The 15716-nt window shown below is 41.6% G+C and overlaps 1 protein-coding gene across 1 annotated transcript; it reads left to right on the top strand.

Moving 5' to 3' along the window:
- Positions 1-2024: 2024 nt before the first annotated feature.
- On the top strand, positions 2025-2525 carry LOC137725040 (uncharacterized). The gene has a single exon (XM_068463648.1). The coding sequence runs from the start codon at positions 2025-2027 to the stop codon at positions 2523-2525; it is 501 nt and encodes a 166-aa protein (XP_068319749.1).
- The last annotated feature ends 13191 nt before the right edge of the window (positions 2526-15716 follow it).

The raw sequence follows: 15716 nt of genomic DNA, 5'->3' as shown, positions 1-15716 counted from the left end.
AATGTATTTGTGGAGTGAAAAATAATCAACAAAAATATAGAGGCGACACGTGGATTTTTGGGTTAAAAAGACAAGATTACCTTTGAGGCACATCAAAACTCCTACGTGCGAGTAGCAGGCAATCACCACTCAATCAAAATCAAAAGTGATCAAAATAGGTATTTATTCAAAACCTATTTCATCCATGCTTATCAAATCCTCTTCACAAGGTAACTCCCAAATTATTTCTTTTAAATTATATTAATTAGCTAATTAATTGATTTATTACTCAATTAATTTATTAATTAGCTAATTGATGGTAATTAACATAAAAAAATACCTTATATGGCCGGTCCCCATTCTCCTAATAGGGTTGGCCATCCCTTATAAATACCACTTCATTTTCTCCAAAAACCTAAGTTGAATTCCAAGCTTCTTGCAAAATTCTCTAAACATTTTTTTTCTTTCAAAATTCTAACTTTGGCATCAGAGGTTCTTCGGCCAAAGCCCCCCATTCATCGTGGGTGCATGAGGCTCTTGGCCTTGACCTAAGGTGTTAATTGTTTTTGCAGGTGCATTTTCATCCAAGAACAAGAAGGAAGAAATTTGCATCCACAAATTGGTGCGTTCATTGAAAGTCGTGATCAAATGCTCGTAGAAAACTCTTGCATTCAAGGTTTTTCGCTTTCTTGTTTATTAGTAGATTTTTCGTATGTTCTAATTCTTAGAATTTTTATTTCTAAAAATTCTTCTATAAAATGTAAAAGAAAAGTACAACGGCAAGAGATTCGAAAACCTCGACGAATGGAAATTCCAACGTTCAAGGATTATGGCCATGGCGATCTATAAGGCTCAACACAACAATGAGTGAAGTGGCACCACCCCTACAGGGCACCACTGTGGCAACCACCACGGTGGCCACCACGACGCCACCCTTGGCAAGGCCCACAACACCACAACCATGGCCTAAGGCACCACAACCACGGCCTAAGCAGTGCCATTCAAGCCTACATGGGCCTAAGCCCAAGGCGAGACTACCCGAGCCACTAAAGCCTAACACGAGCCCTAGCTTCGACCAATGTGCGCCACACGCCGAGTAGCTAACTTCTATGATTTAGCTTGCTCTATGGCTTAGCCTGCTCCCGTGGCCTTCCAAGCAGCCCAAATCGGTCTAAGATTGGTTCAACCGTCCCGGCTTTAGCCTACGATCAAACGGGGGTCATTTTCACCACATCTCTCTGGGGATTTGACATTTCCCAACTCAAATCTTGTGCCTAGAGTTTACCATACTTCCACTACGCAAGGAGACGTATTCCTTCCAAGCTATTCCAATCCGAATGGCGAATAACACTTGTCTCGACAAGTCATAGAGCTGACAAGAGCCCTTACATAACAAACAACCTTGGTGAATCAGCTCTTGCAGCGCATTGAGATCCAACATGCCCCAGATGAGGTGTCTCGAAGTAAGAAAAAGGCAAATGAGGAACCTCTCCAGTAGTGTCTCGATAAGCAGCCACTCAACTAGCCATGAATCGAGGGTTCGGGCAGTGTACATTCCCAATTGGGCCCCCGAGATAGCGTATACTCCTGTCTTAACTTATTGAGGAGCATGCACTTTTGACTAGGCCCGCGGAAGAGCATACACTCACGGCTAGGGCCATACTTCGATAATCAACATGAGTAACCTTCCAGGCAAAGCGTTCATGTATGGCTAGGTCCGTAAGGAACATCATCCATCCACATCACATCAGAGTAGGCAGCACGACGAATGAAGAGAAGCAGTCACTCAATCCGACTTAAGTTTAACTGGCATATTATGAAGAACTCCCTTGCCTGCCAAGAACGGATCACATACACCATTGCAGCGGCATAGACGAACCCAACATGTAGAAGAGTAGCCTAGACTAGCAGGTTAAGACCGGGGGTAGCCAAAAGCTCCGCTACCCCAACAAAGGAAAATTTAGGAAGAGGTAAAGAGGCTCTTAAAAGAGCGATTGTGTGATTTCCAATACAACAAAGTGGTCAATGAAGCACTATGACGGGACATGACTGACATAAGTAGGTCACCCTTCACGGATAAGATCGAGCAGGCAGAGCCTCTACGCAAGTTTAGCATGCCATATTTCACATATTTCAAAGGAGATGGAGATCCAGATAGGTACTTGAAGCATTACCAAAGCACAATGGTCCTTTACCGTAACAAAAATGCTTTTATGTGTAAGATATTAGACACCACTTTGCAAGGCGAGGCGCAAGATTGGTTTCACACCTTACCGCCACGATTCATTCGGAGTTTTGACGATCTTTCTTTGGTTTTTACCAAAGAATACTCATCTTACCGATCAATCAAAAAAAAGTCCGACCACTTGTTCAATGTGAAGAAGAACCTAAATGAGTCATTTCGCAACTACGTGAAAAGGTTTAAAGTAGAAAAGGCAAAGATAGTTAAATGCGACGACTCGATAGCAAGTGCAACCTTCGAAAAAGGACTCCCAGCAGACCACTTACTGTTCAGAAAGTTGATCATGAAAGAAGATCTAACCTAGGCAGACTCTTTTGCTCTGGCAGAGAAGCATGTACTTTGGGATGAGGCTTGATGAGAAGACAAAGGCGCCCGAACAGTCTCGAAAAGAGTCGGTAGTGGCTCAAAAGAAAGAAGATGGAAAACAGTTTAGCAAAAGCAGGTAGGAGGCCAAGTGTAAGGACCGACCCATGACCAAGGAAGCCCCGACAACCAGGAAGTACTCTAAATTCTCAATCTCAATCCACTAAATCCTTCCCGATATCAAGAATGAGCCATGGTTCAAGTTGCTAAAACAATCAAAATGAGATACTTCCAAGCTAGATCACACCAAGTATTGCGCATTCCATTGAGGACCCAGTCATACAACCGACGACTACTACACTTGGAAGAACTACCTAGAGAAGCTCATGAAAGAAGGCAAGGTCGACAAATACTTGGACAAGCCAGCTCCGCAGCCTAAAAGGAACACAAACGATAACGAAGAACCGTTAGCCAAGATGATTAGGATTAATGTCATCATTGTCGAATCCGAGCACTTAGAGGCCACTAACAATTCCAAAAGGAGGAAGATCCAGCAGACTCTACTAGTCTCACAGGTCTAAGCAGTCGACATCCAACCTGGACCCATCGTTGGCTTCATCGAGCAGGATGCAGAAGACGTCAACTTCCCACATGATGACGCACTAGCAGTATCTATCCAACTAGCCCATACTATAGTTGACATAATGATGAGTCACAATGGAAGTGCAGTCAACCTACTTCAGCTCTTAGTAATTCAGAAATGGGCCTGGAAAACAAAATTATACACCGAGTAGAGGTGCTCACCAGATTCAACAGGCACACCTCGACTGCTATAGGCCACATCACACTTGACATGAAAACATCGCCGATTGTCTCAAAGCAGACGTTCACAATCGTAAGTGACCCATCTCCCTACAACGGGATTCTTGGGAGACCTTGGTTGATTAAGTTGGATGTCGTCACTTCCGTTAAGTATCAAAAAATCTGATTCCGCATCTTGGGAGGAGGAGTCGGAGAAATCAAGGCTGACTAGGCCATATCTTGATGATGCACTGTGCAAGTATTAAAAGAATCAAATAAGAAGATTTTTACCCCCGTAGAGGCTACTAAGGTCCAAAAGGACGAAAAAGCTACCAAATAACAATTACAACAAACAGATCAAGAAAATGATGCCCAAGCAGACGAGATAAGATGAAAACCTGAAGAGGACGCCGAAAACATCATTTTTGATCCCTAGCAGCTGGAAAAGATGGCTAGAATTGGCTCACGTCTAAGCCCAGCTGAGAAGGAATAACTCACAGCTTTACTTAGAGAAAATCATGATATCTTTGCATGGTCACCTTCCGACATGCTCGGCATCGATTCTGAGGTAGCTTGCCATAAGCTGCACATTGACCTGTTGCCAAACCAGTGATCCAAAAAATGAGACATTTCACACTCGAGCGAGTGGCGATCATCAAAGAAGAAATTGACAAGCTATTGGAGGCTAGATTCATAGAATAAGTAGCACATTCAGTATGGCTTGCCAACGTCATGTTAGTCATGAAGAAAGAGAATGGCAAATTGAGGGTTTGCGTAGACTACACCGACCTCAACAAAGCATGCCCAAAATATCCTTATCTACTTCCCCGAATCAATCTATTGCTGGATTCAACATTTGGGAACCAGCTGCTCAGCTTCTTGGACATATACTCCTGCTACAATCAAATAGCCATGTACGAGCTCGACAAAGAGACGATCGCGTTCGGTATCGAGCGAGGCACTTGCTGTTACAAGGTCATACCCTTTGGCCTCAAGAACGCGGGAGCCATTAACCAAAGGTTAGTAAACATGATGTTTAAGAAGCAAATTGGAGTAATTATTGAGGTCTATGTCGACGACATCATGGTGAAGGGCAAGCATCAGTCAGACCATATTGGCAACCTGGCAGAAACTTTCTGCATCCTTAGGAAGTACAAGATGAAGCTCAATCTCACCAAATGCATATTTGAAGTATCTTCAGGCAGATTCTTAGGGTACCTAGTAACCCAACGAGGAATCGAAGCATATCCCAAGCAAATCCGAGAGATCCTAGAAATGAAATCTCCAACCACCTTGAAAAAGATCCAAAGCTTGACCGGACGAACAGCTGCCTTCAACCGCTTTCTTTCGATGCAAGTTACTTTTCAAGGCCATCAAGAGGGCACAACGAGACAAATGGGATGAAGAGTGTGAAAGAGCTTTCTAAGACTTGAAGAAGTATTTCACATCACCTCCCTTATTATCCAAGCCGGAAGCAGCAGAGGACTTATACATCTACTTGGCAGTCTCAGAAGTAGCAGTAAGCTCTGCCCTCATACGAGAATAGCTAGGGGCCCAACTGCCGGTATTCTACATTTCTAAAGCTCTTCTCGATATGGAAACTAGATAGTCGAAGATCGAAATGTTTATAGCGCTAGTTGTTGCTGCTCGGAAGCTCAAACCATACTTTCAAGCTCATACAGTCATCGTCATGACTCAATATCCTCTATAATCAATCTTACATGGTTCAGACGCTTCTCAACGAGTGATGAAATGGGCATTGGAACTTGGCCAATACGATTTAGTTTTCTAACCCTACACGACAATAAAGGCCCAAGCCTTGGCAGACTTCATAACAGAATTCACGCCTAGCTTGGGCAACGTAACAGAGCGGCCCAACGAAGCCCCAGAAGTAGCTGAACACACCTTAGCCACGTCTGCTCCCGCCAATGGAGACTTTTGGCATTTACATGTCGACGACGCATCCAACTACAAAGGCTGGGGAGCAAGTGCGATCCTTGTCACCCCAGACGGTTTAATGCTTGAGCAGGCAATCACTCTAGACTTCAAAGCATCCAACAACGAAGCAGAGTACAAGTAGTAGGCCTCCGAATGACAAACGAATTGGCGGTGAGAAAGCTCGTAATTCATTTCGATTCTCAGCTAATCACCAGCCAAACTACTAGGGAGTACACAGCAAAACAACCAAGGATGACGCTACAAGGTCATGCCCTTTGGCCTCAAGAACGTGGGAGCCACTTACCAAAGGTTAGTAAACATGATGTTCAAGAAGCAAATTGGAGTAACAATTGAGGTCTATGTCGACGAGATCATGGTGAAGGGCAAGCAGTGGTTAGACCACATCGGCAACCTGGCAGAAACTTTCTGCATTCTTAGGAAGTACCAGATGAAGCTCAATCTCACCAAATGTACATTTGGAGTATCTTCAGGTAGATTCTTAGGGTACCTAGTAACCCAACGAGGAATCGAAGCACATCCCAAGCAAATCCGAGAGATCCTAGAAATGAAATCTCCAACCACCTTGAAGGAGATCCAAAGCTTGATTGGACGAGCATTCACCTTCAACTGCTTTCTTTCAATGCAAGCCCTTTTTCAAGGCCATCAAGAGGGCGCAACGAGACAAATGGGAAGAAAAGTGTGAAAGAGTTTTCCAAGACTTGAAGAAGTATCTCATATCACCTCCCTTACTATCCAAGCTGGAAGCAGCGGAGAACTTATACATCTACTTGGCAGTCTCAGAAGTAGCAGTGAGCTCTGCCCTCATACAAGAATAGCTAGGGGCCTAACTGCCGGTATTCTACATTTCTAAAGCTCTTCTCGATGTGGAAACTAGATAGTCGAAGATCGAAAAGTTAATTTTGGTGCTATTTGTTACTGCTTGGAAGCTCAAACCATACTTTCAAGCTCATAGAGTCATCGTCATGACTCAATATCCTGTATAATCAATCTTTCATGGTTCAGACGCTTCTTAACGAGTGATGAAATGGGCATTGGAACTTGGCTAATACGATTTAGTTTTCCAACCCTTCATGACAATAAAGGCCCAAGCCTTGGCGGACTTCATAGTAAAATTCACGCCTAGCTTAGGTAACGCAACATAGCCGCCCAACGACGCCCCAGAAGTAGCTGAACACACCTTAGCCACGCCTGCTCCCGCCAATGGAGACTTTTGGCATTTGCATGTCGACGACGCATCAAACTACAAAGGCTGGGGGAGTAAGTGTGGTCCTTGTCACCTTAGACGATTCAATGCTCGAGCAGGCGATCATTCTAGGCTTCAAAGCATCCAACAACGAAGCAGAATACGAGTCCTTAATAGCAGGCCTCCGAATAGCAAAAGACTTGGTGGTGAGAAAGCTCGTAATTCATTTCGATTCTCAGCTAATCACCAGCCAAACTATTGGGGAGTACATGGTAAAACATCTAAGGATGACGCAATACCTAGAGAAAGTACGCAAGTAACTTGAGGCATTTCAGACTATCACTACTACTCACGTTCCGTGTGCAGACAACACTCGCACAGATGAGCTAGTTGGCCTAGGCTCTGCTCTCAACTATCAACTCAAACGCTCTATCCTCATGGAGTATCTAGACAAGCCAAGCATAGAGGGGGAGCTGGTAGCCAAAGTGTCACATGTTAGTATAACTCTTAACTGGCAAAGTTCTATTATAAACTACCTGGTTAATGACACATTCCCCACAGAAAGGTTGGAGTCTAGAAGGCTCCAAATAAAGGCAGCATGTTACTACATATGGAATATCATTCTTGTTCGAAGGCGTTTGTGGAAATCACTCCGGAGGTCGATCCTTAACGCAAGCTACTACTGGCTTACAATGCATTAAGATGCTAAGGAATTAGTGCAAAAATACGATCGCTGCCAACGCTACAAGCCAGTACCAGCATTGCCTGCTAGCGAACTACACTCGCAGACAAGTCCTTGGTCGTTCATAGCATGGTAATCGTTTACTTCACCAAATAGGTAAAAGCAGAGCCCATGACAACCATGACTTAGATGGACATAGAGCGTTTCATATAGAGAAACATCATTGGTTGGCTTGGCATCCCTCAGTCCATCGTCACTGACAACGGCTTATAATTAGTAGGCAAAGATTTGGCGAAGTTCTTCCAAAAGTATGGCATCCAGTCGCACATGTCCACACTAAGATATCCTCAAGGCAATGGGTAAGTCGAAGCATCCAACAAGACGATCCTTGACTGCCTCAAGAAATCCTTCTCCGACAAGAAGGGAAAATGGCCAGACGAACTCCCCGGATATTTATGGGCATATCGCACCACCAAAAGATGAACAATCGGTGAGACTCATTTCTCTTTGGCATTTGGTTTAGAAGCAATCATTATTCCCAATGTCATCGTGCCAAGTATCAGCACTCTACTGCCAAACATTGAGCAAAACAGCAAGGAGATGGCCACAAGTTTAGATCTTGCAGAGGAGAAATGCGAGTAGGCCATCACCCTCATCTCAGCCTACGAACAGTAACTCCTCTCTAGTTACAACAAAAATGCTAAGATCCGACAGTTCCAACTTGGAGATCTAGTCCTAAGAAAAGCTTTCATTTTGCTCGCAGAGAAGACTCTAAAAAATGGATCCTATATGGGAAGGTCCGTACAAGACCAGTATAGTAGGCGGCAAGGGTAATTACACTCTCGCCACCATGAACGACAAAGATATCGAAAAGCAGTGGAACACTTATAATTTGAGGAAGTACCATGTGTGACTTCCCACTAGATCAAAGCCTAAAGAACTTGAGCAGCTCAATGGGCCACACCTCGCGAGTCAAGGATTATCCAGTTGTTATGCAGTCACTACTTTACAGCTAAGTTTCCGTTCGTTTCACTCATTTTTCAATAAGGAATTCAGAAGTAATTTACAACTTGGCTCAACTACATGTCTGTAATAACTGATCACTCATGCACTTCAAAAGACCGTACCCTTCTTAGGGACTCATTGTAGGACTGTACCCCCCGAGGGACCAACTATGCTCTCCAGTACGAAAGGGTAACCAATTCCCCGACACCCATATGGGTCTGCTATCCAAAGTGGGAGGATAAACTTAACACTTCGAATATTTGGACGTGGATGAGCTGGGTTGCCCTAGTATAACTAGATGCACGATGGCTTGCGCCGGGTTCCTAGAAATAGCCACAATGGTCATTTTCAAGGCTTAGCTAACTGAAGAATTTTTGGTCTCTTGGCCTAATCTGTGGGGAACCGGGCCTTAAAGACAAAGGGGGCACATAACGTAGTATGCTCTATGCATGACTGCCATGGAACCCTAAAGCTGCTATTGAGTGCACGACGATAGCCTACGGCTTGCCATTCGAGCAGTAAAGCCGCGCTAGACTTATACAACCGCATGTTCTTGTGAAAGGTTAAACAAACTAGCATGCATATACAAAGCTTTATCCACTGCTAACATGCTACATAGTTGATAAGCTTCACACCTCTGCCACAGAATGACCTACACCCAAGTCCTAAAGTGTTGTGATACTTGCTACGCAACCTACGAAAGCCAAGGTTAAAAGCCTAATGGTTACGCAGACTTGTCTGTTTCTGTAAGTAAGGCGTACGGTTGCCAACCTTATGGCTAACAACTTTGCAAAGTTCTACACCAACACCTACGGCTGCAAAGGCTACGTGGGCCTATCTGCTTATAGAAAAGTAGCATGCCTGCCACTGGTCTATAAAGTCTAAAGGTTAGGGCATGAACAAAAGAAGCGAAGATGGAGAAAAGCGAAGGAAACAAGTTTATTAAATTTTCTACCAAAATTGATAAACAACTAGCAAAGACAGAAAGAGTTCAAGCAAAGCAAAAGCAATAAGGAAAACAAAGAAAATCCTAAGGGCTACCTAGAAGACTATTCTTTAGTAGCTTGGACATCCCACGACTACTCGGTCGCCACACCTTCAGTAGCCGCAACGTTCTTAGCAGTGGCATCATCTATCGTTTCATCCCCAGCTGCCCTAGCCTGGGCACCAACCTCTCCGACTAGTTCACTAATAAAAGACTCAAAAGTAAAGGTGAGCAAGTCTTTTGGAGAAATAGAAAAGGTCTCGAAGTCTTTACTAGAAAACTCAAAGTCAGATGACCGCCCAAAGAGATGGTCTACATAACCCAGCTTGTAGAAATTAGCTTGACTTTGAGTAAGCGAAGCCTCGAACCTAGCCTTCTCACCCTTTAACTACTCATTTTCCTCGAGCAAACAAGCACGGACCCGCTGCAACTCTTCCAATTATTTATTCGGACTGTCGTTGATCTTTAAAGCACCTTGGAGTTCCAACACTTAAGGCTCAAGCCTATCAACAACCTTCTTGAAGTGGATCTCTTGGTTGTAAGCAGCGATCAGTTCTTCATCCTTTGTGTAAGCAGCGAAACAGAGCTCAGAGATAGCACGCTCAAGATCTTGAATCTGAGGTATGTAACACCGATCTCTTTCTCTGCATTTTCATACTTGACTTGGATCGCATCAAGCCTACTCTTCAAATCCACGATCTTTTGGCAAACGGTCTCAAGCTGCAGAGAAGTAGGGTAGAGATATTAGACCCCTTCAAAGCAGCAAGCTTAGATTCCAACTTATTGACTTTCTCGACCAAGGAATAATCTTCGGTTGCCACAGTTCTTGCCACCTCTTTGGCAGCCTTGGTAACTTCTTGATCAAGGAACATAGACTCGACTACCAGAATCACCATTTTCTGCATCATAGCCAGTAGAGTAGTTCTCATATACTCGGTCGTATGCTTTGTAAAGGTACTTGGGCCAACAATCCCCTTGACACCATCAACAAACTTGGCACACACATTCATGTTCTTGAGCAGATCTGGTCTTAAGAGCGTATAAATTTCAGCAGCTTCCCTAGAAATAGACTTCGTGGATTTCTCGCAATTGTCCGCACGAGTAATCTTCTTCTCAGCAGTAAAGATAACAGGTTTTGGAGTCATTTTAGTAGGCAAAGGCACCTTGTCACTCTTTATAGTAGTAAGCCTCTCCAAAGGTGAACCAGACTTAGCCCCAGATAGATGTCTTGGCACAAATTTCGGCACTGGAGGCACAGAGGAACTTTTACGCTGAGCAATCCTATCAGCAATTAAACTAGCCACCTTTGGAACGGTAGGCGTCACCAACACGGATTTAGCTGCCTCATCCTTCTTACCCTTAAGAGAATTTAAGTCAATCATAAGCTTGGGAGTAACTGGTGAACCTTCGCGAGTAGCGGAAGAAGTCTTTGGCTTTTTCTTAGCCGAAGTGTTTTGAGTAGGTGGGGAAGGTCTCTTTTTCCTAGCTTCACTTACAACGGGCTCCACAACGGCGATCAAATGAGGTAATGCTTCCTCCTTGATCTGCTTTATATCCTCTCTTAGGGGCATCCCACATTTTTCCCAATGAAGAGGACTAAGCAGCCAACGCCACTCACGGTACTCGGAAGGGATGCCAGAGCGACATGCACTTTCTTCATGTTCGGAAATGTCTTAGGAGTTGAGCCAAATTCCAAATCTGCAAAAGCAGCGGGAGACAATTAGAAAATGAGAGAGTTGTTTAGCACAAATACGAAGTAGCTGAGAGATTAAGCAGCCTACTTACCAGATATGAAGACCGTTTTAACACACAGCTCGGGGGAAGAATCAGACTCCTACTCTCCATTTATCTCCAAAGTCTCCTTGGCCCATTCATGATCTCCCTTGCTCAAATAATCAAAGAGCCTATCGCGGGATCGTAGCTGCCTAACTCCCTTGATATGGCCTATGTCAAAGAAGTACCAAAATTCGTTGACGGTTATATCTAAGTCAAAGAATTAGTTTAGATTGAGGAATCCCACCATCACATGGACAACATTCAAAGAACACTGAGTGAAGGGCACACTTCATAGCGCAAAGTACTTCTTGGAAGAAACGATGCATGGGAAAAGTAAATCCCAACACAAAGTAGTAGGGGTGGAACTTGATGGATTTTTGAGCCCCACCACATAACTCACGGCTGCTACCATCCTTGACACGTTTCACACGCACTCCCGACGAAATAGCGTGCCTATATGCCTCAAGGAAGTCTCTAAACAAGTCATTGGAGCTAATTTTGAAGTAAGTAGCCTTGAAGTAGCTAACCTTGCTCAAAGACCCACTGTAGCGATACAATGGTGGCATACGATCATCATTCTTGTGGCTTGAGGAAATTCTACAAAGATGCAAAGAAAATTCGTTAGGTGGCTGTTTCACCAAAAAAAAAAAAAAAAAAAAAAGGCTCAGCACAACAAGTCTCGCGACCAAAGCAGCTCTCGACCTCTCTCTCTCTTCTCCGATGTGGGCCTAAGCCCAGCAAAATAAATAAATAAATAAATAAACAACAACAGCAGCCAGCGCATCAGGCCTCCTGGCCCAAAATTGCAGCCCAAACCGCAAGAACCCAGCGACCATACCAGGCCCTGCAGCTTGGTCCAATTCCTTGGCCTAAAAGGCCTATCGGTATCCTCGTTCTTCTCTCCTAGGCACAGGCCCAAACCCAGCCTTCAAAAAAAAAAAAAGAAAAGAAGGGAGGCGTACGCCTTCCTGGCTCATCACCAGAGGCCCGTACCCCAGCCCATGCCGAAGCCGTGCCAAGCCACACATAGCAACCACCTAGCCATGGCTTCCCAGCCAACTTTTCATGCATCCTCGACCCCCGTCGAGCCAAAAATCAAGCCCTGAGACTCCCAAAAAATTAAAAAGACAAGGAAAATTAAAATTTTCTTACCTTGAAGCGGCGTGAAGACGAAGCAAGCAACACAATACAATCCTTTGCATGGGCAAGAGTATAAGATTGCTAGGGGAGGGGGAATAAATATCCTCTAAGCTCTCTCTTTCTCTCTTGTAGGGTAGAATGAATCGATTTTCAAAGTTGATTTAATAATCCACTTAAGGTGGACTTAAATAGACTTTGGGAGAGATTTATTTCCCTTTCCTAGAACTATCTAATTTCCAATTAAAGAGAGAATCTACATCAAAATAGGAAACAATCCTATGATTCCTAAAACAAGAAGATCCCTACACCTGCTGCCATTTTCTACGAGTAGCCCAACAGGTGTGGGAGCATTCGTGGAGTAAAAAATAATCAAGAAAAATATGGAGGCGACATGTGGATTTTTGGGTAAAAAAGACAAGATTATGTTTAAGGCACATTGGAACTCCTACGCGCGAGCAGCGGACAATCACCACTCAATCAAAGTCAAAAGTGATCAAAATAGGTATTTATTCAAAACCTATTTCATCTATCCTCATCAAATCCTCCCCACAAGGTAACTCCTAAATTATTTCTTTCAAATTATATTAATTAGCTAATTAATTGATGTATTACTCAATTAATTTATTAATTAGCTAATTGATGGTAATTAACACCAAAAAATATGTCACATGGCTGGTCCCCATTCTCCTAATAGGGCTGGCCATACTCCTATAAATACCACTTCATTTTCTCCAAAAACCTAAGTTGAATTCCAAGCTTCTTGCAAAATTCTCTAAACACTTTTCCTTCAAAATTCTAACTTTGGCATCGGTGATTCTTCGGCCAAAGCCCCCCCATTCATCGTGGGCGCGTGAGTCTCTTAGCGTTGACCTAAGGTGTTAATTGTTTTTGCAGGTGCATTTTCATCCAAGAACAAGAAGGAAGAAATTTGCATCCACAGTATCGAACAAATGTATTTAAATGTTAGTACCTAAATGTATGTACTAAAATCTATGCACCAAAATATATTATATTAAATTAATGTACCTAAATGTGTGTACCAAAATGTATGCACCGAAATGTTAATTAGTACCAAAATGTATTATATTACATTAATGTCCCTAAATGTTGTATATACTGAAATGTATGTACCTAAATGTATGTATCGAAATATATTATAATGAATTTAATGTACCTAAATGAATAAGACAAAGTACATCGTAATATATTGTATAACAAAAATTAGTTTATCTAAATGTTTACAACAAAATATATTACGATAAATGAAATGAAAATGAAAACTATAATGAAATAAAATTAATACATTAAAATTAGGAAGAAAAAGAGAAATAATTAAAAATGCTAATATAATTAATAAATGACGTTATTAATGTATCAAGGGACTAAAATTATATTTTGATTTTACTTATGGTTTTAGTCTAAAAGTTATCTTTACCAAGGATTATAATGAAGTTTTCTATATAATGATTATGTCGACCGACATCTATTTGTTTGTGAATATTTATCCATAGCATTAACCAGATTGTGTGTGTGTGTGTGTGTGTGTGTGTGTGTGTATTCATATACAAGGAGACATCTCTAGATGAACTTCTAACTAAATCGAAAGATACCTAGCAATATCACAATTACCTGCCCTCTGAGAGAAGCTTTCATCAATTTTGTTTGCGCATGCTTCACCCGAGGAGAGTGGCTCCATGGAATTTGACATATTGTACGGAATCACACGCAAATCCTGGCATTAAAAGCCGCAAAAGCAAATGTGCACTCCTCCTCCTTTCGATCCTTAGTAATAAGGGTTGAGTTCAAGTGCTATGGAAAATTAAGATGGAGTAAGAGGAATATATATATCATAGAGTTGTACATATATCATCGATGAAAAGGTTTGTTATCCATTCAAGAGGGCTTTTTTAACATATATATTTTTATAAATTTTTCTGTAAGAACAATACACATCTCGAAAAGTAGTTTGATGAAAGTGTTCACAGGAGCCAGAAGAAATAATAAATCAAATCCTAAGATTGTAACAATACATTAACAGATGGGCGCGTTATTTTAGAAGTCAAATCCTAGGTTTATAAAACAAATCATTCTTCAAACTTAATTAAATAAAAGGTTGTCTGAACGGGAAAGTATTACAAAAAGTCTTCACTGCACATATATCAATTTCACATTGAACAAATAGTTTTGCCAGGGCATTTGAATAGTATAGACAAAGTTGTGAACACTGACGATAATATTCACATTGAACATCTATCTTCCCCCTCCTAATATTCTTGTATTATTATTTACTTATGTGCGATTCAACCTTTATGTTCAAATGTTAGTGAGTATGGCATTAAATAAGAAGTGGATTCAAGCTTGAATCTTAAAAAAGTTAGTGGTTGTTCACGCTCTATTAATGTGGGTAACTGCCAACCACTAATATATGTGAAATTATTTAATGAGAAACGAACTAATCAACGGTGACAAACATCCAAACTCACACATGTGTGTATACATATAGTGTTGTTATATTCTAAACTTATCTCTTCAGATCCTAGCTTTATATTTTTTTTCTTTAATAATAATTATAATAATCTAGAAACAGCCTATATCTTCATATTTACAAAATTCTAAATAAATAACATAATAAACACGATTCAAAACATAATTTAGTATGAATCAATGTTAAGCTAGACAAATCAATTCAAGCAATCATCTAACACATCTATATTGGCAACAATAATCATCTAGTTATAATCAAATAAACTAAATTACTTATATATGCACATAGTTAAAAATGATTTCATGTTTAAAATTATTTGATACCAATTTTCATGTTTAAAATTAGTTGATACCAACGCCAGCCTTTGCTTGAACTATTATTCAAAAGAAGAAAAAAAAGTTAAACATAAGAAACCCTTACATATACATATAACCTAATTAAGAATGCAAATGTTCTTTAATTTCGTACATATATAGTAAACATAAAGAACAAAAAATAAACTCTTTCTTGCATCTCTATGTTAAATATTCTTTCACATGCTATAGGGTTGTCAATCGTTGATCTATATAGAATTGACATACATAATTACATCAACAATTGGCCAACCGAAACATACAGGATCTAAGTGTACATGTCATTAACAATGAAAAGATAAGAAATCCAATCACAATAGTAGAATTACATATTAATTTTAGCCAAACCTCAGTTCCCAGAATGGAAGAGAGCGCCCTTTGGATTCCCAAACAAAACGTGTCAATCATCTATACGTCTCCCTCTCTCATCATCCATACGTCTCCCAGGGCCTATGTGAGTGTCCGAGGATTCCCAGTTCCCCACGCCCTTCATGTATACGCGCCAACACTCACTATCTTCTTCTTACACGTGCCCATTCCGATTCTCTTGCGCTGGTCAACAGAACTTTGTTTGATTCACCAGACAAAATGTTGACCTCAAAAAGCGAGTACAGTGGTCCTTGTATACTCTAGCGAGTGGATGTCCCAGTACAGCCATTAAACCACAAGGCGGTTTCCCTCCACAGTCCATACCATATTTCCTCAAATAAACAGGGTTTCTACTTGTACAAAAAAGAGTCTCCAGCTTTCCATGTAAAACATTTATAATTATATATATAGGCACATACATCTGAGGAAATTAAGGAAAGAGGGGAGCTGCTAC

This window comes from Pyrus communis, chromosome 2 (assembly GCF_963583255.1).
Source record: "Pyrus communis chromosome 2, drPyrComm1.1, whole genome shotgun sequence".
Lineage (NCBI taxonomy): Eukaryota > Viridiplantae > Streptophyta > Magnoliopsida > Rosales > Rosaceae > Pyrus > Pyrus communis.
Note: the sequence above shows the minus strand (reverse complement) of the source record. Positions and strands in the feature narration are given on the sequence as shown.